This window comes from Empidonax traillii, unplaced genomic scaffold (genome assembly GCF_003031625.1).
Source record: "Empidonax traillii isolate 1590-97213 ecotype Southwest subspecies unplaced genomic scaffold, ASM303162v1 scaffold466:size1224651, whole genome shotgun sequence".
Classification (NCBI taxonomy): Eukaryota; Metazoa; Chordata; class Aves; order Passeriformes; family Tyrannidae; genus Empidonax; species Empidonax traillii.
Genome location: NW_020955659.1, coordinates 964,447 through 991,780, shown reverse-complemented (window position 1 = coordinate 991,780; position 27,334 = coordinate 964,447). Strand labels below are relative to the sequence as shown.

Sequence of the window (27,334 nt, the reverse complement as noted above, 5' to 3'; positions counted from 1 at the left end):
GACTAGTAAGCCTGATGGGACATCCTTCTCCCCTTTCCCTCGCTGATCCCTACTTTCCCTTTTTGCTTCTCTAACCTGACAGTTAAAAGTATATTCATCACAGTTTGTGGATTTTCCTGGGAATGACAGCTTTATAATCTGCTTTCATTACAATTCATCCTCCTAGTCCCTTTCCCAGTGATCTCAATAGTTACACGTGGAGGAATGGACCTTTGGGAGCCATGCTTTTTGCATTAGGAAGCATGAAATTAGTCACTTTTTTTTTTTTTTGCTTTAGTTTTAGTAAAGAATCTGTGAAAACCTGCTTGATGTTGTTTCTTTTTCTGGTGCCTCCCAAAACACTGAGTCTAAAACACTTGAATACATTGGATTTCCATCCTGTCTTCTTTTTATTTTACTAAAAATTACTTTGGCCCTTTTTTTTTTGATTTGGCACAGGGAAAAATAAACAATAATAATTTCCCCATCTTCCTTAAAATCTAGCACAGCTTCTGCAGGACCAAAGGATTCATTCTGTTGATGTGTGAGGGTTTGATTTGGATTATTTTCATAATGGATTAAAAGAACTGATTTTTTCTTTTCAATATGTAATTTTTGAAAGCTATTTCTTGAATTTATTAAAAAAAAAAAAAAAAAGGAGGCTGGTAGTTTTAATGTGGGCATTCTTTTGCCACCTGCCAAAAGATCCACTGATTTCCTGATATTTGGGATTCTTTTTACTAATCCAGTTTCTTTGGAATTTTTTTTTTTTTTTTGCATTGTGAAAGTTCAAACTAAAGAATTCAACGCATTTATTTTTGTAGGGCAGAAACATCCCAATTTTCCCATGCCATAAAAACTGTACACCAACACTGAGGGCGAGCACTAACCTGTTATGAAAAGAGGTAGAAAGATCTTGGATTATACTCAAGTTTGTCTGCATTGTCTGTTGAATTGTGCAGGTGACGCTGCTGTGTGTGTGTGTGTGTGTGTGTCTGTGGCTTTTTCTGTGACCTGGTTAATGGAGCTGTGTGCATTGAAATGAAAATTATGAGAGCTTTCAGCAAAGATCATGGTTTTTGTTTTTTAGTTTCTAGGGAAGAAGAAGCAGTTCTCAAAAACTGCCTCCTATGTAATGGGGCTTAAGAGTATTGCCTCAAGTATTTAAAAAAATACAAAAGTAATTTCCAGTAATCAAAAAAAAAAAAAAAAAAAAAAAAAAAAAAAAAAAAAAAAAAAAAAGATAAATAAACATAGTGAAAGAACAAAGTTTTTTGAGGCTGTGGGAATACCTCACATTTTAAAACAGAACAGTAATTCTTTAACTACTTTCTTATAGGTAAAGGCTTCCTGTAATATGCTTTGAATCCACTGTAATCAGGAAGAAATTTGGATTCAATGGGACAAAGTCAGTAAAGGACACTAAAAGTAAATAAACAGCCACAAAGGAAACTATCCCAGTGTTTGAAACAAAAACCCCTATGTTTTGCATGGTGGTGTTGCCATAGCATGTTGCAGTGTGATTTGTGTGTCGTCTAAGCAGGTTGGATCTATAAAACACGATTGTACATGATAACATTTTACATGATAATTCCACTATAATTCTGTAGGAAGTTCCATATTAATAAAAATTCTGTAAAAGAGAGTGCAGAGAGTGGGTAATACATCCGGGATCTCTGAGAGCCAGACTTTTTCCCAGTCATGGTTCCTGGCAAGCTGCAATGCTATGTTTATTCCTGGCATTTTGAACAGCCCACAGGTCAGGAATTGGCTATGGGAAAGATTATGTGAACAGGTGGCTATGAGGAGAGAAATAGCAAGCTGCAGATAGATGGGAGGTGAATAAAGCACAAAGAGGGAAAAAGTGAAGACAGACTGGAGACACTGAAATCACTCCCAGAGCACTGTTACGGATAAACCAGCAGTTCTGGGCACAAACATGGGAGCATAGTGCCCCTCAGCCATGCCCAATTTTCGTCGTGCTAATCTCAGGGCAGAAGTACCAGAATAGCAGGATGCCAGAAACACAAAGCAGGCCCAATAAACCAGCTGCAAACTACAAATGGCAATGAGGATTTCTGGACATGAAGCATTAGTACTTCTGTAGAAGAGGGCGATTTTTTTTTTTTCTTTTCACAGAGCAAGCTGTAAAATAAAATCTGTGGTTTTGCTTTTCTTCAAAATGCTGCCTTTTAATCTGGGTGGAGTCTGTCAAATCAGGTCAGGTATGAAAGAAAAACATGTCTCTGTTAGATCTATTCAGATGACTGAATTCTTGTTACCCACTTCCTCAGGACCCCTTGCCACAAGGCATCTTATTCTTCCACTCTTGTTCTTGGCTGTGATAAGTTTATAATATCTAATTATCTACCTTGGTACAGTGGTTCCAACTAGCAGGGATGAGGGAAACATTTCTCAGAATATCCTACAGTGTACTGATTAACTTGCTCAATTGTGAAGCGGGGGACTGTAGAATAGATCTGCTCTACAGAACATAGTGTGAAATAGGTCTTCTGCCACCTGGATAAATGTTGTCATCTCTGAACGATTTTAGTGAAATGTACAGGTTTTTTTCTCCTCTGATGGTTTACAATATTTAGACTAATTTTCACTGGATTTTTTTGTCACTTACATCACAGTAGATTTGTATTGAACTAAATTAGACCTCAGTTTTTTCTATTTGAAATGTTTAAAAAACCCCAGTAACCTTGGTTGTGTCTTAGGAGACAATCTGAGAAGATGGCCTCGTAATTCATAACCTGATTTGTTGAGACGGAGACTCTAAGAGGCTGCTGTTCAATGTTAAGTGAAATTGGGTTATACTTGCTACAGAAAGAATTTGTTAAACTAGAAAGTTTAGAAATTTTAAAGGGCAATTACACTGTACTATTTAATGAATCATGTAGAAATAACCTATTATAATGAGTCATTATTCTAGTCTGATGGGGAAGAAATAGAAGTGGAGCTATATACACATAAACACTAGGCTCAGCTCTGTATCTCTTTGACATTAAAGAGTTTTTTTCCCAGAAAACTTTCAATAAGTTGGAGCACTTCATAAAAGCCCTAAATGCTCAGCTTAAAAACACTGACTATTTATCTTGCTCTAAGGATTTTACAGTGCAAAATTGCTAGTGCCTTCAGCATACTGCAACAAACAGTATGAATAGTGTTAGAAACAGGTCTGCATTCACATAAAATATACAGAAGTAATAGCAAATTGACATTTATAATGTGTAATTTTTACTACTGAACACTTTATATTTTGCATCTGAGTAGTAACCCCAGCTGTTCTTGCTTTGCCTCATTTACTCACACTCTTGGGTATTGTTGAAAATATAGAACCCATACACTTCAGCACTACTGGAATGAAGCCATTGGATAAGTTGCCTTGGAGTAACACTGGCAACCACAGGTGTCACAGCTCTGAGCCTGAGGCACAGAGAGCAGTGACAGTGTGCACTGTGCTTTCCCCTGCCATCTAGATCAGCCCCTCAGCTTTCTCTTTGAGAATAATAAAGGTCCAGTCACCTGCAGCTCCCCAAGGGAAGCTAAAGGTTTAAGTCAGGGAGCAGGAGGATCTCATCACATGCTACAGCAGTAGAGAGACAGAACTCGGCTATTTCTGTGGCATTTAAAAACTGAAATTCTTTTTGAGGAATTCACATGGAGAAAAAAAAAAAAAAGAAAAAAGAAAAAAAAACAACCTGCAAACTTCCTCTACCTCAGATGCTAATATCTACATTACAGGGGATTGTACAGGATTTGTGACAGGGGTAGACTGAGCAGGACACCTTTGTGAGCCCAAGCCTGGTGCTTAGCTGCAGTTATCAGCCTGTAACCCTTGAAACAAAGGGATCTGATTTACAGGGGTGTGGGCTGATTTAATTTCCATTCCATGCAAATTTTATTGTCCCATCAGAAGCAAAGTTAATAGGGCAAGGTGTAGCCTCTCTCCCCCCAGAGCTTCCTTGGGGGAAACACTCCCTCATCACTTCTTGGTGCCATGGCTTCACACCACTCTCAGTGTTAGTGTTGCATCTGTTGCTGCCCATCTATAAAGAATGCAAAAGAAATGTGCTTGTTGTAAGTTTGTAATGCCTTATGAAAATACAGCCAGTACAAAACAGACCAAACTTAATTCATATATTAAGCTATAGACCCATCAAACTATAGGTATCTCCACTCATAACCTCATAAACAAGGCCCCATTTAAAAATTCAGAGTTTAAAACCATTATGTCTTACATTACACATACCCTTTCCAGCTGTCTTCTCACACTGACCTGGAAGAAGTTGCTGACCAGAGTCCTTTCATTTTTTCCCCTCCAAACCAGTAACAACAAGACTATTTAGCGCTGTGAAATGCACAGTCCATTAAATAGAGCACACTGACATTTCCACAGAGGCTCAGTCCAATGTCACTTAACAAGACATAGTGAATTATGGCCTAGAAATGGAAGTTAAAACTCATAAAAATAGCTTCCTCTGTTATTATCAGTAGATCATAGACTCTCTATGAGTGTAATCTCTTTTTGTATTAAAATCCGTCCCTTTACTGAGAAACAAGGCAGATAATATATGAATTTCATCTGTTAATCAAGAAATTTTTCTATATGATCAGGTAAAACTTAGGTACACAAGGCCCTATTGTTCCAGAGCAAAAGTTCATCTAGTCCTGAAATCCTGCCAGGGGCCAGATTTTTCTCAAGCATAGCATTGCCCAAGAACTTCAATGCAGTATCAGCTGTGGGATCTCATTTTAAATTTACTTACATGTTATTCCCAAAATTTAAACAACAAAAACAATTAAAAAAAAATCTAGTGAGAAAAATAAATCACAAAGCTACTTATTTGACCAATACAAAACAAGAATGAAAACAATCAGTATTTGTAGAAATGAAGGCTTTTTCCATTTCAGGAAAGAGATGTCTTATTGATGTTTGACTGAAAAGAACAAATAAAATAGTTGAAATTTTTAGTTTGAACTGCTAACTACTCAAAATACCCCTAGTTTAGGGGTTTTTTTAGGAATGATGCCCATGGTGGAAAATCATGAAGGACACTTGCACAACCAGTTTCATCTCAGTAAGGGGCCAGCAAGGACTGGTCAGGTATTAGGCCAGTGTCTGCCATTTCCCAGCTGACAAACATTTACCTAATTCTTAAGCTGTTTGCAGGAATGAAAACTGCAGAGAGATATGGAAACCTGAGGGGTTGGGCTCAGGAAAAACATACTAAAAATATTGGTCTTGAGCATTAGTCCTTTGGAAATCCACACTTCCAGTTCAAACTATTATTTGGCAAGAGTTTGTAGGTCAATCACAAGTGAGAACATCTCATCAGTAAATGTAAAGATAAGTGCAAAAGGAGAAGGAGGTGGAGAGTGTCAAAGGATTTAGAATGAGCCAAAACCGGAAAGCTGTTGTTCAGTTTCTGCCTCCTGTCCTTAGATCAATGAAGGAAAGAGTACTATTCCCTAATGAGTAGGGAAGAGAGGGCTGCAAATCCCAGCCAGCGGTGGAAGGATTTCCCTGCACATGTAACCTCTTAAATCTGCAGCTGTGCTGACAACTCCTACCCCAAATTCAGTAAATATTAACCTCCTCCCTTCCTCACATATGAAAGAAAAATACACCTGGACAGGTGGCTGAGAGCAGCATCCTGTGCTGCTGTGGAAACTGAAGCAGAATTCTGGCCCCCTGCTTCTGTTCCCATGTCTCTCCAGCTGTGCTCCTCTCAGGGGCAGTTTATACACCAGTCCTGTGTGTAGTGAACTGCAATGTCACTTGGAAGCTTTCCCCACTGATGCCAGCTGAGCTGCCAGTTTGTTGCAGGTGTTTCACACATGACCAGATAGGGAACTGTGAAAACAAGGAGGGTCAGTTCTTGTTCTACATCTCATTTTGCTCACAGTGGGATTCACGCTATTTTTCCCTTTCCCCATCAGATTACATGGAGTTTTCATTTTTAGTTCTGCCAGTATTAGTCCTGGGGAGTAGCATCTGAACAGGCAATAAATAAACATGAAAAAGGAACTACTGAGATTGCTTAATAGAAAGGAAGATAATTAATCTTCTAAAAGGAAAATACTTGCTCTTCTTCTATCTATATATCTCTGTATCAAATATGGGCGCTCCAGCCCCTATATACATTTCATATCATTTTCTTATAAGTCACATATGTACTGAGGTTGCTGCTGATTTATTTACCAGGTTATTTGAGGAGTTAGTGTCATACTGCATAAATGGGTCAGTCAGCACAATTGTATTTAGCAGCTCATACATCTGCACATGGCTTTGTAATTTTCCCCCTAAGTTCTGTAGTGATAAAGTTGGAGGGACAACTCTATGTTAAACAGTTAATACAATAAGATGGGGACTGAACACTGAGGACAATTGATGTACTTTTAGTACACTTTTTAAGTACTTTTTAAGTACTCTTAGCTGTACTTTTTCATTTGTTCATACCAGCTTCTTGCTGCCTCCTTGTACTCTGACTCCCTTGTCAGGTTAGATGTGCAGGGTTTCATTTTGGATTGTGTGTTATTAGTAAAATTCTTAAATAGTTGCAATTCATATGTCCAAAGTGCACTAATACAGCTAAAAAAACCCTAATCCTGTTTAGAATTTGGCCATTTACTTCTAAATGTTGAAGGCAAGAATATATTGAAAATATTAAGGTTCTCCTTTTCATTATTCAGACAAACACCTACTGCTTCTTCTGACTTTTTTTTTCCCCCCGGTTGTTCTATAATCTCATTAGCACAGGATGCATCTTCCTATGTGTGATGACTCATATGCTATACCTCTGAAAACTGGACTGTTAGATGCAGGTTCCCAAATCAAAAATTGACTTATGGAAATGCTATTAACATTGTATATCAAAGAAATATCTAGGCTCAGCTCTTAAATTATGAGCCACAACAGATGATCCCTACATCAGTCTGTAAACTGAGTAAATCTGGAAATCTCCTAAAAGTAGTAATTATGAAACACTAGCATAGAGAGGTAAAATAAAAGTATACTCTGGAACAGAGTTTGAAAGGAATAATCTGTAATGTGGAAAATAACAAGTCCCTGCAGATCTAAAAAGATGTGATAATTCTGTATTTGGGCTCTATGTATTAAAAGTTTATTTTCCCTAATCAGGGAATTTAGTGTAATTCAGTATAAACATTGGAGAAGATCTCTGAAGAAGAGTGTATCTTCTAAGTTGTCAGTTTTCCAAATATAAGATAAATTAGAACTACTAATGCCTTGAAAAAGACCACGTTGTTGTTGTTGTTCAGATGAAGAGTTCATATCTATAAGAAGTATAATATTCTCTGAGGCAGAGAGGGGATGTGAAGGAGAGGACCACCCAGAGAATTCCTGATCACTGTAGGGTATAGGAGAAAAAGTATCCAAAGACTAGCAATATCCTGGGAGCAAGTGATATGGAATACAGAAAAAAATTGTCATGACAACTCACTGTGTCTCCAGAGAAAAATTCAAACATGTAGAAAAAGATTATACAAGTCAGATCAATTAATAACTACTTTTTGGCCTGATTTTAGGTCAAAACTTCCTAGTTTATTTGATAACAAAAGTAATTCCTGAGATGTTAGAACCATAGTTCATTTAAAAATTGCAGAAATTTTATAACTCCTAAATAATTGTTGCAAATAATAATAAAAATTATTTCACAGATTTTATACCACAACAAGAGCTTATGCAGCTTTCCAGTGTGATATAGAGAAAATTATTTTAGTAGCTAAAAGAGAATTCCTGGTTTTCATATTTTAATTAAGTGGGTTATGCAGTTCAGTACTAAAGGGAACTCATACATATTTACAGAAGGTAGCCAGACCTATAGACCTGTAAAATTAAGTGCAAATAACTTAATGAAAAGCAAAGATAAGCATATGTTCAATATTTTCTGAGATTATGTCTGAGACTGACAGTCATGAATTGTCTAACAAAACACTTAATTTTGGACATGCTGTTTTAAATTGTATTCCAGTGCCACAGTGCTGTTTAGGCTATTTAAAAAGAAAAGATGTCTTACTGTAACAACTTTCCCGTTGCATTAGAGGAAAACATAAAATAAGGATTAACAAGTGTCAAGAAGCTGTGAATTTAATACAGGTAGAAAGTGACAGATACAAGGAATACAGTGTGCCAGGAAGGACACTTTTTGTCTCTTGACAAAACGAGTATTAATACTGTCAGGTGATATGGTGAACCTGATGGATGGGCAGTCTAACCCAACGTTGTAAACATGAGTTTTCTTCCAAATTATATTGTACAGGAAGTATTCATCCTAATTTGTTCAACTTGCATTTCAGAGCACAAAGAATAAAATAGTTATTCTTCTTTTTATGAAGACCCACTCTGATATATTGCATTTGAGCAAATGCTCAAAACCAACTTACAGATTCATGTGAGCATAAATTTAATTGATAATGACAATGGATATTAAATTGTGTAATTCCACTGTGTTATAATACTGCAGATGACAACAATTTATTGACATAGCAGAAGAAGTTCATTTAGCACTTACTGCAGAAAATGAAGTATCTCTCCATAGTTAGAGTATTTCCTACTGTATTCTCCTTGAAATCAGTTTGATATTTCTGAGTTGGGCACTTAAAATGAACAATACAATAAATGTAAGTATTATATATCTAACTGGCAAGTTAGAGCCATTTTCTATTTAATGTTTTATGATATATTTGTGTTACATTGTCAGGGTATGCCTGTGATGTTTTGAGGAATGATGTCAGCTTGCTGTGCCAGCTCTGCCTCTGTGGATCAGAGCCACGGTAGGATGGCCCTCGGAGAGCTAACTCCTTCGGTGTGGCCATAGGAGACCTAATTCCTGTTCTGTGTTTCCTGTCTGGCTCAGATAAAGCTCAAATCTGCTTGAAATATATCATGGTGACACATCATCCTCTTCACACAAAGACCTAGCTCTTGTGGGATAGGCATTATACCTTATTAAAAGAACTTGCTAAAAAATTAAAACCACATCCTTGCAACAGGAGAAATTATGAGGAAAACAATAATATGGAAATCCAAACACCTTCAAAGAAGTGTTATGCAGTGACATGTAATATACCTGACCAATGTTTCTCATAAATAGTAAATATGCTCACAAGCCTATAGCTGTGTTCATGGAAAACCTGCTTTCCTGCCTATATGCAATTTGCCTCTTACTTTCTTACCTTAACTTGAAAGTAGCTTTCTGTCTTCTTTGACAGAGCTACTGCAGTTTGCACATTCATCTTTTGCAGCACAAAGCACTCTTGCTTGCAGTAGCCTTCTTCAAGTTCTGGGTATGACTGACAGCAAAAATCTCAGTATCAGTTTCTCATCAGCCAAAACCAATCTCATTCAAAAATGGTCCTTAAATTTGCTGGCTTGTTCTGTGAAACAATCTGGCTGGCTGGCAGTGCAGGTGTTTAAGCCTAAGGACTTCCTGTGGTTTAAGATTTCACAGACTCCAGTTGGTGCCCCTAGTTACTTGAGAGTGATGTGGCAACACTGAGTGGTTGCTGATGAACAGGTTTGCAGTGATCATGCCTCTGTTTTCTGTTTTTGTTTTTTGTTTTTATCTTTTCCTCAGGGGAAATCGCTCACATCAAAGAGGTTAACCAGTCTAGTGCAGTCCTACTAAAAGGATCACCTTGTAGCATGGAAGCAGACTCAAATCATTATACATACTTTGTAGCTCACTGATTGCCTGACTCAAAGGACAGTAGAACAAGATGTTGCATGAGCAAGGACCTGACTTGTTTTCTTTTGTGTATACTAAGGCATTACAGACTCCGAGGGACTCTCTAGCCTTTCGATGCCTCCATTTCGAAAACTGTCTGCTCACTTCCTCCTTCATATCAAGCTGGATCTGTGTCTTTTTATTTTCTGCAAGCTCAAGTACAGTGAAAAAAAAGCTTCTGCTAGGCACAGTTTATTTAAAAAAATACGTCAATCAAAAACTGGAAGAAATGTAAAAATTGCATATATTAATAAATATACATATGGCATCACATTTATTGCACAATAAATTAGCACAGAAGGTTTCATTTCACTGATGTATTCACATTGAGAAAGAAAGCCTGTGTCTTTGTCTGTTGTCTGTATATTCTCTGTTAATGTTTCTTGCATTTATTTTTATACCATATTTAAAAAAGAACACCTTTTACTCCAGATGTATTAAAGTTGATCCTTTCTCTGTAAATTTGTGTATGTTTATATTGTTGTTTTATCTTTCATTAAAAGATGCAGAATCTCTTTCCTTTGGGAAGTTTGAGATTTTAATATTGAATCTGAAGATTAGCCAAGAGCAAAATGATCCCCAAAAGTTATACACTTTATGCTTTCTAAAAAGTGACATGAAATGGCATTTTCTTTCTCTCAGTGACACCTAATCAAACACACTTTCTTGATAATCATTTACTTTTTCTTTTCTCTTTATCAAGCTAGCAGCAGAGAGATTTTCCAGCTTGCTCATCATCTCACAAGCAAACCTTTCTTTAGGCTACACCTGTTCTATAACAGTGCAGTCTGCACAGCAATTCAGTCGCTGCCCCAGACCAGCTGGACTGAACTGCCTTTCCTTAGGAATGGATATGAACAATGCTGCCCAAGAATACAAGGGTATACTTGCTGAATAGGACTGTGTTTCTTTCTCCTTGCTGTCGCTTGTGATACAATCCAACATTTTAAGCTGAAAAGGTAGTGGTTTGGGAGTGCTAAGTATGCAGTCTGTAGTGTAAACCTCCAGTAGGTTTACACAGGAGGCTATCATTTTAATTCAGGGGCTCTGTTTGGGTGTGCTGTTGTACATCTACTGCTGAGGTTACTCACACAGAGTTCTGCTGACAGGTTTATGAGCGCACGTAGATGTTGCCCGTGAGACAGCAGATATGGAGCTTCTGAAGCTAATCTGAGCTAGAACCAGAAATCTCTGCTCAGTCTAAGATACAATGCTTTTGACTGACAGAGGTGGCGTAAGGCTGGTGGTCAGAATCTGAGTAGAAAAGCAAAGATGGGAACTAAGTCAAATGACAAAATGCTGATACCTCCAGGGCATCGTAGGGTGCACAGGACAAACAAGCCTGTTTAGCAATGCACAGAATAGACTCAGGACAGCCAACTCTAGTACCATCTGTCATGCTGACTTTGGTTTGATATTGAGAAACTGCAATCTTGTTTCAAAGGGACTACAAACCCTAAAAATGCACACATACACACACATACACACAATGGGACAGTCATAGATACAAGTGGACAACCGATTTGAATGCATTCATACTGGAGTCATCTCATTTAACATCGGATACCTGTCTGCATTGTTGCCACTAGGGACAGGACTCCCGCACAGACCAGCTATGGGCAGAAGGGAGCTGAGCTACCTTCTGCCTCACTTCTCCACTGGCTCTGTCAGTAGCCTCATGCAGCTGTAGCCATGAATGCAGCATCTTTAAAGAGGCAACCTGAGTGAAGTCAGTATAAAAGGCATTATAAATCACCATGAATGGCTTTTCTTCATGTTCTTCTCAGTTGAGGTTTCGCGAGGTTTGGGATTTCTGTTTGTTCTTTGTTTTCACATGCCACTGTGCTTCTGGTTTCTAGGTAGGATGACAATCACTGCTTTAAAGTGTCTCCATTTTTGTTAGCACAATTCTACTAAGCTTTTATGGAAATGCCCCATCCGAGTTTGATTTTATCAAGAGTTCCATCTAGGTCAACTTAAAATATTCAAAACCTAGGGAGGTCAGATGAATTTTAATAAACAGCCACACTGAATCCCAGATCTTAAACTCTGAGATTTAATTTTACCACAGAAATGTGAGCTCTGAGGCATAAACTTGGGGCCAGGCAATCCACAGAAATTTGATCTCTGTTTCACTTCTCAGTGCCAAATAGAGATATTTATTTCCAAACTCCTGCTGCCACCAATTGCATCAATTGGTATATTGCCTGCTTTGCCTTCACAGTTAACTAATTACATACCAGTGTCTACTTCAAATAATCACTTCCTTCAAATAGCTAACATCTCAAATTCAAACATTAGGCATTTCATGCAACTTCATCCTAAGATTTTTTTTTTTTTTAATTACTTTGCAACACCAACTGGTTGATAAAAAGACGTGGAGCATTTGTATTCCTGAACTCATTCTGTATTTACTCTAGTTCTTTCCTGTCATGGTTTAATTCCAACTGGCAACTAAGTACAACACAGCTGCTTATACCTCCAATGGGATTGGGAGGAGAAGAGGAAAAAGGTAAAACTCATGGATTAAGATAAGAACAGTTTAATAATTAAAATAATTTATAATAATAACAACAGTAATCATAATGAAAATGAGAAAGAGAGAGGGAGGAATAAAAGCCAAGACAGACAAGCGATGCACAGTGCAATTTCTCACCAGCCACTGACTGATGCCCAGCCTGTTCCCGAGCAGCGATAATCCCCTCCTGGCCAACTGCACCCAGTTTATATACTGAGCATGATATTCTGTGGTAATGGAATATCACTTCAGCCAGTTGGGGTCAGCTGTCCTGACCCTTCTGCCTTGCAGCTCCTTGTGTACCTGCTCCCTGGCAGAGCATGTGAAACTGAAAAACCCTGCAGGTAATCCCTGCTCTACAACAGCAAAAGCATCAGTGTGTTATCAACATTATTCTCATACTAAATCCAAACCACAGTACTGCACCAGCTACTAGGAAGAAAGTAATAGGAAGAGAGATAGAAAAATCTATCCCAACCAAACCCAGGACATTTCCTTTCAATAAATATGAAGTTTGTATTGAATGGTTGCCTTTCCCTGATTTTCACAGGATTTCACTAGATATCTGTAAAGTAAAACTAGGCACTACTAGTAAGGATTTCAAAGTAGTCAGGGAGCAGTATTAAGGTTTCATTTGAGCTTAGTTCCAAGTAATAAAACTCCACCATCACACATGAGTGGATTTGGCCCAAACAAGATCAATCCTATAACTAGATAATTTTAAAGGGTTTATCTGCAATCTTATGATACTTTATCTCTTCACTGTCATCTGCCATTAGGATAGACTAGTAATGGAAACTCCAAGCAGGCACAAGCTTCCTTTTACTTTCCCACAGAGAAAACTTTAATATTTGTTTCCAAATCTATACAAAGATTCACTTCAAATAATTAAGATTAACTCAGATTAAGGCATGCTTGTACAATGACCAAACAGCTGAAGTATGACTGGTTACACAACAATTTACCATTAGGGATTTCAGTGAGGCCACAAATCTGCAGAGAAACAAAGGACCAAGAGAGAAAATAAATAAGAATAGCCCATATTTCTTGTCTTCTAAGGAAGAGCCAGTAGTCACTGCCTCCTGACTTTGCCCAGGAATCTGAAAAAACCCTCATGTGAGATATTAATAGCAATATTCCTTAAAATAACCACTTGGAGCTCGGAACTTCCATCTGAGAGTTGGGCTTCATTAGACAATCTCTCTTCCCTTGCACTCTTGCTCATAAAACAGCTCTTAAGCCTATAGGGGAAAGAAATGTTTGATGGTGCTGTTGCACACTTCAGATGGTTTTGTGATCCCAGACCAGCCTGTGAAGAAAAATGGCTGGTGGAAGAGGAAGAAGCTACCCTGGCACCTAAGTGACAACAGCAAAATATTTGCTCATTCTTCTGTAAGGTGCAGTAGAAACTGTTCTTCAACCCTACAAAACCAAAGACAGACGAAAAAGGTCTTAAAACAGTGACGAGATTAATTGTGAAATGCTGAGCTGAAACAGCAGTGGAGATTGGCCAAAAATTAATGAGCTGAAGGTGAATATAGGACTAAGAAATGGGAATTAATTGTAGTGATCAGAACAGAACCGACAAGGGAAGAGTACTGGAGAGCTGAGTAATTAGGAGCAAGAGAGGCAGAATGCAGCTGGTGGATTGCCAGCCTGTTGGCTACAGCCATGCTGAGTTGGAATTAAAACACGGAAAATCAGGCAAGGTCAATTGTGGCTGGTCCTTTAAAACACAACGACTACTTTTTTTTTTTTTTTTTTTTTTTCAGCTAAAAAGCAATAATGTACAAGCAATAATACCAAATTTCTGGAGTTGCCTTTTTCAAATTGCACCTCTAATATTTTCTAAAATCATGAGACATAAATGCCAAATAATCCTCTAAGAAATATCAAATAGGAGGGCAACAGCTAGTTCCAGAAACAAAACCTATGCCAGGAATGCATTTGAGATGTTTATTTGTTTTAAAAAATTATATTTAAAAAAGAAAAAAATACAGCCAAAGCAGACCACTGAAGTGAGAGAAGGTTGTTTTCTATAGGTTACTGGAATTAGGAGTTGGGAAAGTCAGTGAGTTATTTGTGGCTCTTCCAATTATTTATTTTTATACATAGTGAATAACATCAGTTTGAATTTATATTTTAAAAATGCCATATTTTTTATGTCCCTCTAGCTAAAGATGTGCATAGAACTAACCTGGATTTATTAACATAGGTGCATAAAACGCAGGAATTTTACTAAAAGAAATTTAATAGCAACAGGGACTTAAATAAAATAAGGCTTTAATCCCAACAAGTTCAAGGGAAATTATCAACAAATTCTTTGAACATATTCTGTGTTCACAATTTATTTAAGCAAGTTGCTAAGTGGCTGTGACTCACACAAGTCTGCTGTTTGATCTAACTGCTGAACAGACTGCTTCTGTCTCCTGTGAGTTGAAAATAGGCTGAAGTCCCAATAGCAAAGAGGTGAAGGGGAAGAGAGGATGATTTCTCTGAGGCTGGATTCCCCCTCCTCATGCTGTTCCAGACTGTGGAGTTCTCAAATGACATGTGTACAACTAAATGAGTTTTGTTTTTATAGACATCGACTGGAGGGCTGCAGAGTCTCTCCCGACAGTCATTATCTCTACAAAGAAAACTACAAAGTTTTTTTTTTTTTTTTCCTAATATCTAAACTGAATCTTCTTTGCTTTGATTTATCCCTTTTTTTTTGACCAGTCTGCTACAGTCACTATAATAATATGTTCCCAACATAAACGGACATTGCAACATTACAGCCTCCTTTGGTTTTCTGACTGGTATTTTCTGAAGTGTTGAGTGACTTCATTGCTCCAGCTTTCTTGGAGGATGGTGCCCAGCACAGGATACAGGACTCCCATCAGGTTTTAAAGGAGGAGTGTAGGTGATTGTTGTTGTACTTCTGCCTGTACAAACAACTGCGGGTCTTGCCCTTTTTGCAGTAGATGGTGACTACAGAATTGTGCCAGCTTATGTGACACTGTGATGCCCAGATCTTTTCCAGTCTAATGTAGATGGTTGTTCCCCTTTGTATATAGCTGACTCTTCTTGGGTCAGTCCCTTAGAAAGCATCCTCATTTTTCAAACCATCTTTCTTTTTTTTTTTTTCCTTTTTTTTCTTTTTTTTCATTCTACCTGTACAATACTTGCAGTCCTTTTATCTACAGGTATCTTTATGTGTGGGTGAGAGTGAGGAATCTGCTGGCCTGATTCTTTAACACAAACATTTGAATGAGAGTGAGTACCATCATCACTATTTGCTGTAAGGGATCTGTATGTGTAAATTGTAAAGAAAAACTGTCATGATAATAAACTCTGAGAACCTGCTCAAATGCTAGATGATAGTCCTTATTTACAAGTGTGGACATGGACAGTAAATATCAAACAATATTAAGACACGATTGTAAATGTTACCTTGTTAGTGGCATTTGCACAATTTTTATTGTATTTTTTCTTTGCTCCAAAAATATATTCTGCTGCATTCACCTTCATTGGCTCTCTTTTTGATTTGACTAGATTTTGAAATCTCTTGTTAGATTCATCACAGCTGTCAGCTTTCAAAAAGGGTACTACTTCCCACCCTTCCTCTTAACCTTGCAGCTGCTCCTTCACCATGCATATCACATAAATGAGGCATTTCATTATGCATTTATCTTGTCTATCCATCTTTTTATTCCTTTACCTCTTTCCTTTAAAAGATGAGTGGCAATGGCATATTTAATGTAACTTACATTTCTACCTTTTTGCTGAGAGGAATGTGTAACCTGAAATCTATGACCTTTTTTCAGTTAATCTCTTTTGATGCACTGTTCTTTATACAACTTTTCTTTTAGATTCTCTTTCTTCTCTTCCCCTCCCCCTCAGAAACATCTTTTTTAAGATACTCTGTCTTTTTTGATTCTTTTCCTTTGTTCCTCTGATCCTTGCTCCATTGATCCCTCCTGCATGGTCTTATGGTGCCTACTAATGCTCTTTATCTTCTCTGTTCCTTCTTGGAATTGAAAGACATTAGAATATAAAAAAAAAAAAAAAAAAACAACAGAAATTTTTAAAGGAAAGTCAGGCCAGTGCTAGGGCAGGGGCTGATGCAGATGCAGAAAGCACCTCTGACTGTGGCAGGATCTCAGGGGACCATCCTGCTCCCAGGAGTCTGCTCTCCCATTCACTATCCTGTTCTTACCAGCTCACTATCCCTCGTCCAGCCACTGCTCTCCCAAGCTGATGGAGAAGGGGCATGGGGCAATGCCCTGGGGGGCAGGATGCCTGTGCAGGGGTGCTGTTACACAGTAGGGACATCCTTCCTCACGTAGTGGGGAAGCATCACTGGGAACCTGAGGAGATATAAGGGAGGTGAGTTACTCCTTTGCTTAGGTGCCTTGAATGGAGGCAGGCAAAACAAAGCCTGGCTCTGTGACTCCTCTGGGGCCCAGGACTGAGGGAAAATCAAAACCAACCAAAAAGCCAAACATGAAAGATATGAATTTTAGATATTTCTTCTGCTGTTGGTCAGAGCAGAGTGTAACAACAGAAAAATTGTTTTCTGTTTGAAACCTGCTTGAATTCCATTGCTGTGTTAAAACTGCACTTTGGGATTCCTAACTGCCAGGAGAGCTGAGCATCTGCAGACCTTTCATTGTCTCAGCTGGCATCTCCCACTATTTTTAATCTGCCCCAAAGTCCCAGCATACTTCCATTGAAATCAGAGATGCAAAACCTGTAAGACTGGATTTAAAAAGTAGTTACCCTTTTCTCTGCAGGTACAGTTGTGCTTGCTAGCTGGATATCAGTGGTGGAATCTCTTTGAGACAGTAGAGTTTTTTCTGGTTTTTTTCTGAAAGATGGTTTGGATTTTTGCTTCTGCTTCTCCTACCCCAGAGCACAGCATGTGCTGAGAATACACCTCTGTTTCTAAAAGACTTCTAGAAAGACTTTGAAGACAACCTCTTTCCATCAACAGCATGGACTAGGTGGAGTGTCTTTTTATGAGAAGGAATAAAGCAAGTGTTTGCAGGCCAGAAGACCTAGAGGAACATCAGAGAGAGAGGAAGGAGTGATAAAAATTTATATATATAAAAAAGCTGCTGCTTTCATTTTACATCTAAATAAAGATTTTGAATATGCTACCCTAACTGCATTGTGTTAAAAAAAAAAAAAAAAAAAAAGATGATGAAGAAGGAAAAGCCTTTCCATGCCCCACATAGTGAAGAATTCTGACATTGCCTGTAGAATCAGCTGCATCCTTTTCAGTTCCTGAAAGCTCCTGTACCAGGATGGAGCTCATTACTCCTCATTATTGAGGCCTCGCCATCTTGTGCATGCAGCAGCAGCAGCAGCAGCTGCCTCCTATTTCTTGCTCTGCAGAGAATATCTGTCTGCAGCAGTCAGCATCAGTCCTTCATGTAATGCAGAAATGTCTTCTTTTAACAGCTCATTCCCCTGGATGCTCTTACTTTGTGTTTTATTGGTACTGACATGGTAGGATCAGCATTGCCAGTGTATCAGCAGTGCTCTTGTACACTACTGCTGCAGTTTTAAGTCTGCTAAGGAAAAAAAAATCTGTAATCTGAATGGTACTACTTTGAATTGTGTAATGCCGACTACGAAAAATATTTATTATAGAAATTTACTGGATGGGACTTTTTTGGTATTCATTATAGTCCATTCTTTGAGAAATCTAAATAGAGCATAAAATCAGAAACAAAGGAAGGAAGAAAAAGCTATTTCCTTTACCATAGTAGAGTAAACAAGTTTGGTGTTCTTTTAAAAACCTGATGATTTTTATTTTTTTTTTCCCCCAATTGTTCTGAAGTGACTATATGCCTCTTCTTTCTATTTGATGGTCTTGGTTTTCTTCCGTGCCGGGTCCTGCTGATGTTATGTGCTGAGAACTCATCGATACTCATCCGAAACAAATAAACGCAATATCATGTTCCTCCGCTGCGGTGATGACGGAAGTCGCCGAGCAGCAATCAGTTGCGAGTTTTCCTCCCAGTAAAAGAAGAAGAATGTGCCAGGTGTGCGCAGCACAGTCGCCCCTCGCCCAGCGCCGCTGGGATGCGGGGGCCGGTGCCAGGTGCGGGTGCGGGCGGTCCCGCGGCGCGGGCGGCGGGGCAGCAGTGACACCTCGTGGGTGCGCGCAGCAACCACGTCCGGACGGCGCCAGCGCCGCTCCCACGGCCCGAGGATGTTGTTTCGGCCGGAGGAGGGCAGGAGCCCAACATGCGGCGAGTGGGCAGCGCCTCTGTGCCGCCGCCTAGGGCCCTCGCTCACACGAACACTCCCTGTCCCTGTCCTCTGTCGGGGACAAACGAACCAGCTTCCGTCATATCCCACCACAGAGACCATGGAATACTTTTGTTAGGTTATACCTGAAGACGACCGTCCTTTCTAAGATGATTCCTGGGAATCAAAGTTGCTGCACTGCAAGGAGTTCCTTCTAGGACGTTGGGGTCTTATCAAAATATATTTGGCTTGTCAGGAACTGACTTCAGTATCCATGGGCACTGTTTTAAAGAAGGAAAAATCAGAGCACTGCACCACCAAATATAAAAATAACCCCAAAGGAAGAAGCAACAGTGGAAGCCACAGAGCAAAGCCACTACATCAAGGTCTGATTCACTCTGGAGACATGAAGAGGCTGAGGGCTGATGGAATAAGTAGTTCTACTTCTGCTTCTACTTCTACAAGTATTGTGTCCCTGAGAGAAAACCCCAGCAAAGACCACCCTTCCAGCTGGCCGCCTCCAGGGAAGGGGGGGTTTGGAAGTCATGCATGGGAGCGCTCATCCTGGTTGTTCCTGTTTTCTTCCAGGGCAATGAGATTTTGCTCCTGGTTTTTCTGGGCTCCCACCTCCACATTTGTATTGATTTTGAGCTGCATTTCCCCTCTTTTCCAGAGCCTCTAGTAGCTGTGATAGGATTGCTGAGATACTCTGCCTCTATATTTCAACCTTTTTCATCTCATAGTTTTACATATCCTATTTCAGCTTTACCAAAGAACCCACACTCTGTCTGTGAGGACATCAGGCTAACCTGGAATAAGCACCCTAACGAACCCAGACACTGAACTATTTTAAGGAGGTTTTTCTGTGAAGAATTGTGTACAAGGGGATCTACTCTTCAGCTTTAAAAACCAGAGGATGAAAGAAATGCTTTTTCTCCATTAGTAATTAACAACTAACTTTAATAACATAATACTTAATGAAAAATATATTACGTATTTATATGCAATACTGTTTCTTATCTGGAGTGGATATTATGGAAAATGATTGTCCTGGCTTTAGGGGATGGAGAGAAAGTTCACCTTTGCTTGGATATACAGCACTACCCTTTGGGATGGTGTCATTTGATAATTCCTGCCACATGTTCTCATGAGTAGGATGTTTTTGTTTCCTTACTGTGTCTCCCCTCAAGTCCTGCTGGGTAATATTTCAGATGGTCACGGTCAAAAAAAGCATGTGACAACTTCCAGATGTTCAAATAATCAAAGCGATCTGCAGATCTAAGGGAGCACACCAACAAACAAATGAAGGATAACTTAAAGGCCTGCAGTCTAGGTGGGGGGTCACATTCGGAGCTGGCGTAGCAGGCTGAAGGATGGTCTTTTAATATTTGGAGAATTCACTGATGTCTAGATCATTTGCTAAAAATGAGATAGTCTGATGATGTGGCTGGGCAGGCAGTAAAAACCTAAAACATGGAGTCTGGTTGTGGTTTTCCCACAGCTTGGAGCAGATTTGGCTTCCCCAGGGAGCTAGGAAGGCTCTCACAGTGCAGCATAGCTCTGAGCTGAGCTGGCTGCTGGGCTCCAGCTTGCGTGATGCAGCTGGGGCTTTGAAACATGACCATGCCCTGCTGTCACCCACTCCACCACTTCGTCTGGGGCTGCGTCCCCACTGAGCTGGTGGTGCTCCAGACTGTGCTGTGTTCAGGTGAAAGAGATTAGGGCACCACTCAGAGCAGGGAAACTCCCATGCTTCTGGTTTGCTCCTACCTGTTTGGGCACTAGTAGCTAGTTCTAAGCTGAGTTTTGGGAACCCAAAGTCAAAGCCCTTCATCATCCCAGGGGATTTTTGTTATTCCATCCTCCCAGCTTTATAGAAACAGACAACACAACTGAAAATGTGCAGTGAGACAGAACATTCCTCTTTGGGAACATAAAAATATTCATCAACAAGATTCAAAAAGCTCACATTAGTCACTCGCAACCTGATATTTTTATAGAGGTGAATGAGCATGGCATGTGTGGTGCAGCGTGTGTGGAGCAGCAAGCAGGAACGCCAGGATGGAGGATGCATGTTGCTTACTACTGTGACACAGCCTGAACAGTCCTGTCTCTGGTCACAGGAGAGACAATTTTCTCACCCCACAGGATCCTACAGCAAGTTTGCTGCTGCCTTTCTGTATGCTGGCATTTGATATCACAGTGCCTGCACTGCTGATGGCACGTCCTTCAAAACAGATGTTCTCTCATCTGCCCTCTTTGTGTGCAACTGGCAGAGTTCTGCTGGAAGATTGTTTTTGAAATCCTTCCATGGGGAGCACTGATGAGCAGGGGCAGGCATTATTACCATTATTATTTCTACTACTACTAATTTGTGTGGAAACGTTGCTGTGTCAAAAGCTGGCTCAGTTGCTGGTGGAGAAGGGAAGATCTGATGATTTCAAGACACCTGCTAGAGTTTTGAACTCCTACAGGCTGATGCTTTTGAAGAGCAATTATTTGGGAGATTGCTACCAACTGCTCCTTCCCCTTGGTAGTAAGGCTTTATGTAACTTTTTGTGCAATCTGATATGGGTCTTTGACTGCTTAGGAGGTAATGCTGTAGTGTGCTAGCAAATTCAGTTCCACACTAGGAAAAGGAACAACTTTGGGACAGTTTGTCCATTATCAAATGTGGCTTTTGTCTTTTGGATTCTCCCTATCAGATTCCTCAAGAACGTGGAGATTTCGGAAAAAAATTATTCTTTGGTTTTGTTCAAACAATACCTTTGTATGTACATAGAACATGAAAGACCAATACACTGCTCGCCTGGAGAATCAGACCATGGTGCCCATGTGCTTGGAGGGGCCTGAGCCCGAGGAGGCCCATTGGTAGCAGCATTGGGGCCTTGGAGGAGGCATACCACAACATGGGCAAACACCCAAAAGTGGTGAGGATGTTGCAGCTCATGAGGACACTGCGAACTGAATGTGCTGCAGGAAAATGGTGGCCATTAAAAATTATGTCTGGACCACATAACAGATATTTACTGTGATGGGTCATCTCTGTCCTGATTCATGTCTGTAGACTGGGTAACAAGGTATGTAGTAAACCCTGAAACACTTTTGAGGCCTGTTTTCTTCTACTAGCTGGGCTATCAACACCATGTCCTTCCATCATTTATAATGTGGTTGTCCACACTTCAAGCTCGTTGTCCACGTCCACAGGGAAAGTTATGATTACCTATGTATGGTAACAATGCACTGCATTGGAAGCCAACTCCAAAAAGACAGATGGGGAGATGTGATAAGGGAAATAAAACTACTGAATCAGAAACCAGAAAACTGTAGAAGAAACAAACTAAGCAGCCCCTATCTACCAACTATCCATCTGTAGGACATCCGCTCATCTCTCTAGTAGCTACATATTTTTATGTCACTATTTAAAAAGCAGGCAATGGAACAACACGGGGAGGTCTGGCTGGGACAAGAGGAAAGCAGCTAAAGGACCTTTTCCCTGGCTGGTAAATCCCTGGTCTCCCTTCAAGGCTTCATAGTTTAGAAAGAATTGCAGTTTGTTCTTCAAAAGATGTATCAGTCTGTTATGGATTAAGAAGACAATATGCCTTCCACATTTACTCCCCCCACAAAGACTGATTTTTGAAGGATTTGCTAGTCATTTCATTTCAGACACATTTTTTAACGTTTTGCTTTCTTTGTGGTTAAACTTAGACTCTGTCCTTCCTGAATCCTATAAGGCTCACTATGTGGTGTTTCTCCTTTCATGGTCATTACTGATACATACTCACTGCACTCAATGTGCTCTACTAAAATTGTTTTGTCAGGATAAAAACTGCAAATTAAAATATTCACTCAGAGAGAGGTCCCCAAAAATAATTTCATAACAAAAATTCTCCAGTCATTTCCAAACAACGTAATTTAAAATGGAAGATAAATCTTTCCTTTGCTACTACTGAGATATGATCTTCCCAAAGTTTTAGACAAGAATAATCTTTCTGAATTTTCCAGCTATTTCAATACCCTGTCAATACTGAAACCGGATTGTACCTCTACAACCCATTCAAGAGAATTTGCAGAAAAGGCCTGTGCCTGACATCTCTACACTTTAAAATCAATGGTCACAGATATTTTATTTTACTTTTCTCAGTTTTCATTCCCTTCCATTGCTTGTTTGCAGCTGCATCTCCATTTTGTCCCTTTTAATGGGAACTTAGGAAGTTTCCACTACTTTCCTATCTCTGCCTCTTTTTTCTTTAGAGTCTCTAGTCTCTTTCCCTTATTTTAATAGCCTTCCTTCTCATCTGTTGACTGCAGATCTTGGCTATGCCCTGATAAAATCAACAGAAAGGTTTCCCCTGGAATTTTAGACATTTTTCCGTATTGGTTTTCTCTCTCCTTTCCTTTTTCTTCATGGTGCCTGGCTGACTGATTTAAACAAACATTTTCAGAACAACTTGTCCTCAGCTGACTAAACTGGTAAATAATGGATAAATATAGTTTTGATTGGGAACAGCTTTCTGGCAAAGGATGGAGCACAGCACTAAAGAAGAATTTTTCTCACCTTGAGTCATGGGACCTGGTTTGTAAAATTAAAAACATTTACTTAACCTGCACGTACAACACACGAATATCAGAGATGTCCTTTACCTATACTAACACTTTTGTGCTGCCTACAGTACCCTAGCTACAACACCTAGGCAGCAATTCTATTTTGTGAAACCCAAAGAGACTGGGTTTCTTTCTTTCTTTGAACCAAAGGCAGCACAAATCTAATTTAGATATTTAAGCAGCAATTCTTTTTTTTTCCCCCCCCATCACCTAGAAAGGTATTGTTGTTCTGTCATAAGCTTCAAGCTTCAACATGTAACGATAGTAGTATAAATTCCTTGATATCCTAAGGCTGGCTACCTACCATCATAACTCAGTCATGCTGTGACACTGCTGTCTTCTTATCAAATGTACTTCAGGAAGCATACAAAAGGGTTGTTGCTGTGTTTGTTAGGATAAAATTTTGCATATTCCCTATGAAGCATACTTCATAGCATACTTTTGTAAATGTTTTTCTATGTGTTTATTCACACAGAGGGGCTAGAAATCTACATAGAGGAAATAAAAACCCAACTCACAACCCTAAGTCATTGTATTTCGAATTTTTATTGTAATAAATTATAGCAACAGTTCACACAACCCAGCGATTATCTCAGATTGTCTCTCTGCAGAATCACAAAAACAATCTGAGTCATCCTGACTTGATTCATGTTCGGTTCCTGTTTGGAAAGGCTTCCCTCACCATCAGGCCACCCGGTAGCATTTTTTTTTCTATGAAAGCTCAAGTTCTGTACAACAGTCCCACAGCCTATGGTTGGTTCTGCAGCATGAATCATGGAAAATATGCATCCCTGCTTGTTTACAGCTGGTTATTTTTGTCAAAGTCCATGTGGAAGCAGAGCTATCAGATTTTTTCCTACATAATACGTGTCTTTTGAGCTCTATGATAGGAATTGATCAATAGAGACCTGTCAACCATATCAAAGATGCTCAGCATTTGAAAGAGAGAAAGGAAGCGGAAAGGAGTTGACATGCAGAGCTGAGACTGAGTATCAACCAATTTCAGAAAGAAAGAAAGTGAATTTATCTTTATGAAGTAAGGAAGGCACAAGATAACTGTTTCCCTATTTCTCCTAGGGTCCTCTTCATGGCCTGTCACTGGATTCTTGTGAAACTTTTATTTATCTTTGTTGTGGCTTTCATTTTACCTGCGTATATAATGTTATGTAAATTAGTGCATGCAGAATATATTATTTAAATTAGTTTATTGAGTTGGTTAAGAAATAACTGCTGCTCTCACCTAAAAAGCATGACAGAAATGGAAAAAATTACTTATACTTGCCACCCTTCCTTACATCATTTGAGAAAGACCCCTCTGAGTTGAAAATGTAGCACAGTAAGCTTTTATAATACCTTAGACATTAGGTGAATAATAATGTGTGACTTCAGGGAAATGAAGCTACACAGAGTAATGATGATACTAGCTAATATTTTTGCAGTTGAGCTGTTCGGCAGTGAGGAGCTTTGTTTCTGACAGTGTCCTGCAAAAATGTGATACAAATTTTATTTTAGAGGCACAAAATCATCACTTAAAAACCTTACAAAGATTACATAGATTATGGTTGCCATATCTAGTGAGGATTTAAGGAACTTCAGAGACAAAATTTTGAAGTGCTTGGTCATGGCAGATGGCTGAGTAACAGTTATTTATCCAGTGGGCAAAAGTGAAGCCAGATTCAGAGAAACAAGTTGTGGGGTCTGTGGGTGCTGCAGGGAGCACCCTTCACCAGGGAGCAGTGGGCTTAAACAGGACACACTGGTTAGTGTCCAGGGCATTAGCTGAGTGTCAACTCCAGGAGCAAAACTAGTCAGAAACTAGTGTGATCCCTGGAAATACATGGGTTTGGTGCGGATGCCTTATTTCCCCCATGTGTATGTTGAGCTCTAAAGCACAGCGTTTGCTTCAGACACTCTTACAGACTGCCTGAAAACCAGAAAGGGTGCAGGTGACAGCTCTGAGACAAACCAAAAGGCTGGAAAGCATCTTCTGATAGAAGGGGTAGGTGCACAGTTGTTTAAGCACAAGAAGAAGTTAATGGGTTTTGATTATGGATGGTGAGTATTTACTTCAGGACTAACACTCTTCCAGTCTAGCAAGTAAAGATATAAAAAGATCTGGTGGTTGGAACTGGACAAATGTGCATGATGAAAAGGCTACGCATTTCACCAGGGAAATACTTAGCTACTGGTGTGGATTTCAAGAGGTTTTTGTGGCTTTTCTACCATTAGCAATTTTTAAATCGAGAATAGATGTTGTTGGTTTTTGTAATATAAAAGATGTACTCAAGTTTAAACTGGATCAAATTCAAGGATGTTCTATGTCCTAAATTATGTGGTTAGGTGACCATATGGCAACTCCTTGTTTTATAATCTGAAAATCCCTTTGCTCTGACAAATAAGGCTGGAGGAGATTTTAATGTGATTGATGACTTGGATTCATGGATGCTCATTATGTTTACTGGGGTCAGCACTCACCTTTCTTCCTTCTGAACCAGCTTAGCACTGACTGGTCCTGGCTGCAGAACTGCACTAAGCAGACCTGTCCTGCCTAGCCCAAGGACGCTCCTTTTTCACTTATTTCTCTCCTCCCAGGCTGGAACCCCACATTCATTTTTCCGAGGAGCCAGGAACCACCTTGAACCGGGGAACTTCTGTAGCGCTTTGAGAGTAACCATTCACAAAGACCTTACAGCTCTGAACTACAGCACGCACAAAGAACATTTTTTTTCTAACAACTACAAAATGTTGCAGTAAGCTTTGCTCAAATGAAACCTCTGTAAGAAAAACCACTCTATTAGTGGTAGTGGAGCTTTGTATGTTAGAGACCAAGGATTTGACTATCAGTTAATTGTGATTATGTGTTCTTTCCGGAACAACTTTTGTTATTTAAGAAGAAAATCAAACTCCAATCAAGCTGTTCAGAGGTTTTGAAATATTCAGATGCAGAGCTCCCAGCTTTAGCCATTGGGGTACAGTGCAAAATGCTGCTAAGCAGGCAGTAGGCTCAGGATTTATTGCAGTGACTGAAATTATAAATACAGAAAGTTCACAGAAAAGCCTGCTCTTGTGAATTTTCAACCAGCATTTGCAAACTAAGAAGCCATAGATTATTTATATAATAAATGGGTGCATATCTGTCCAAATGTTAAATAAAGATACTTTGTGAGAAGCATGAAACAAGTAACTTACCTCTGCAACGACAATGTATTTCTTCTATTATATAAAGGACAGATGCAATAGCAGTTTAAATCCTTTGAAGCTTTTATGTTCAGAAAATGATACTCTGATAAAAATTATATAGAAAATACAGGTATTAGAATGGGAATAATCAGGTCAGGTGAGACTAAAATTTGGTAATGATTCAATACTCTTTAATTGATATTGATATATCTGTGTGTATATATATATATATATATATGCACCATTTAAATAAGATCTTGATACTAAAAGATAAACTGAACTGTGCAATACGATCAAGTAAACCTTGCCTTTATAAATGCTCTTTGTACCTTGGAAGACACAGGAACAGTGACACTATGGATTTTTAAAGGTCAGATCAACTGTTTCTGGTTACTTTGGTTATGGACTATGCCTGGCCTGAAAAGGCAAACACTATTTGGCCTATGGTTGCCATATACCCTACAGCTACCTGCTCCCTGCGTGTGCTCTCTCTGACTCTCCTGCAAAGTACTGATCAAGTACACATGAATTACATCTACACTAGCACAATAATGGTGATTTTCATTTCCTGTTTGGTCCAAGAGACATGAACACAACCTCTAGCCCCAGGCTGACAGCTACTGCCCTGTTGCCAGCACATTTGGTTCCAGGACAGGCAGTCTGGTAAGATGAATTGAAAATATTACTTTTTCCACATGCAGTCATGTACCAGTTGCAACTCAAATATATTGAAGGAGTTTTCTCTCTCTAAATGTGTCTTCACATATTTGCATGTCAGATTTATGCTACTGTCAATTCACCTGACATTTTGCATCACACCAAATGCCTACATTAACTGTTGATATTTGGGCTTGACAAGAACAGGAGGGAAGTGAGGAGAGGGACTAAAACTTGTAAGTTTATTAATAGCATTCCTAAATTTGGGTCTGGGTCTACTGAGTCTTTGGCAGCATATTTTCAGTCTCAGAACTGGAGTGGTGGTTGCCCATCAAGATTGGGCAGTTCCCGGGATGGAAACTGGCACTAACCACACCTGCAGCACGGGGAC

General features: G+C 39.4%; 1 protein-coding gene across 9 annotated transcripts in view; it reads left to right on the top strand.

Moving 5' to 3' along the window:
* The window catches only part of RGS7 (regulator of G protein signaling 7), a 242,150-nt gene extending 215,632 nt beyond the window's left edge, over positions 1-26,518 (top strand). For 3 of the 9 annotated variants that reach the window (XM_027895753.1, XM_027895750.1, XM_027895751.1), the window contains exon 17: positions 9,778-10,265. In XM_027895753.1, the coding sequence (XP_027751554.1) occupies positions 9,778-9,972 (195 nt within the window). In that variant the 3' untranslated portion in view covers positions 9,973-10,265. Of the gene's footprint in view, positions 1-803; positions 885-1,318; positions 2,952-9,587; positions 10,266-25,698 lie in introns of those variants that run through there. The other 6 variants (XM_027895758.1, XM_027895754.1, XM_027895756.1 and 3 more) reach the window with 5 other exon arrangements.
* Positions 26,519-27,334: the final 816 nt, after the last annotated feature.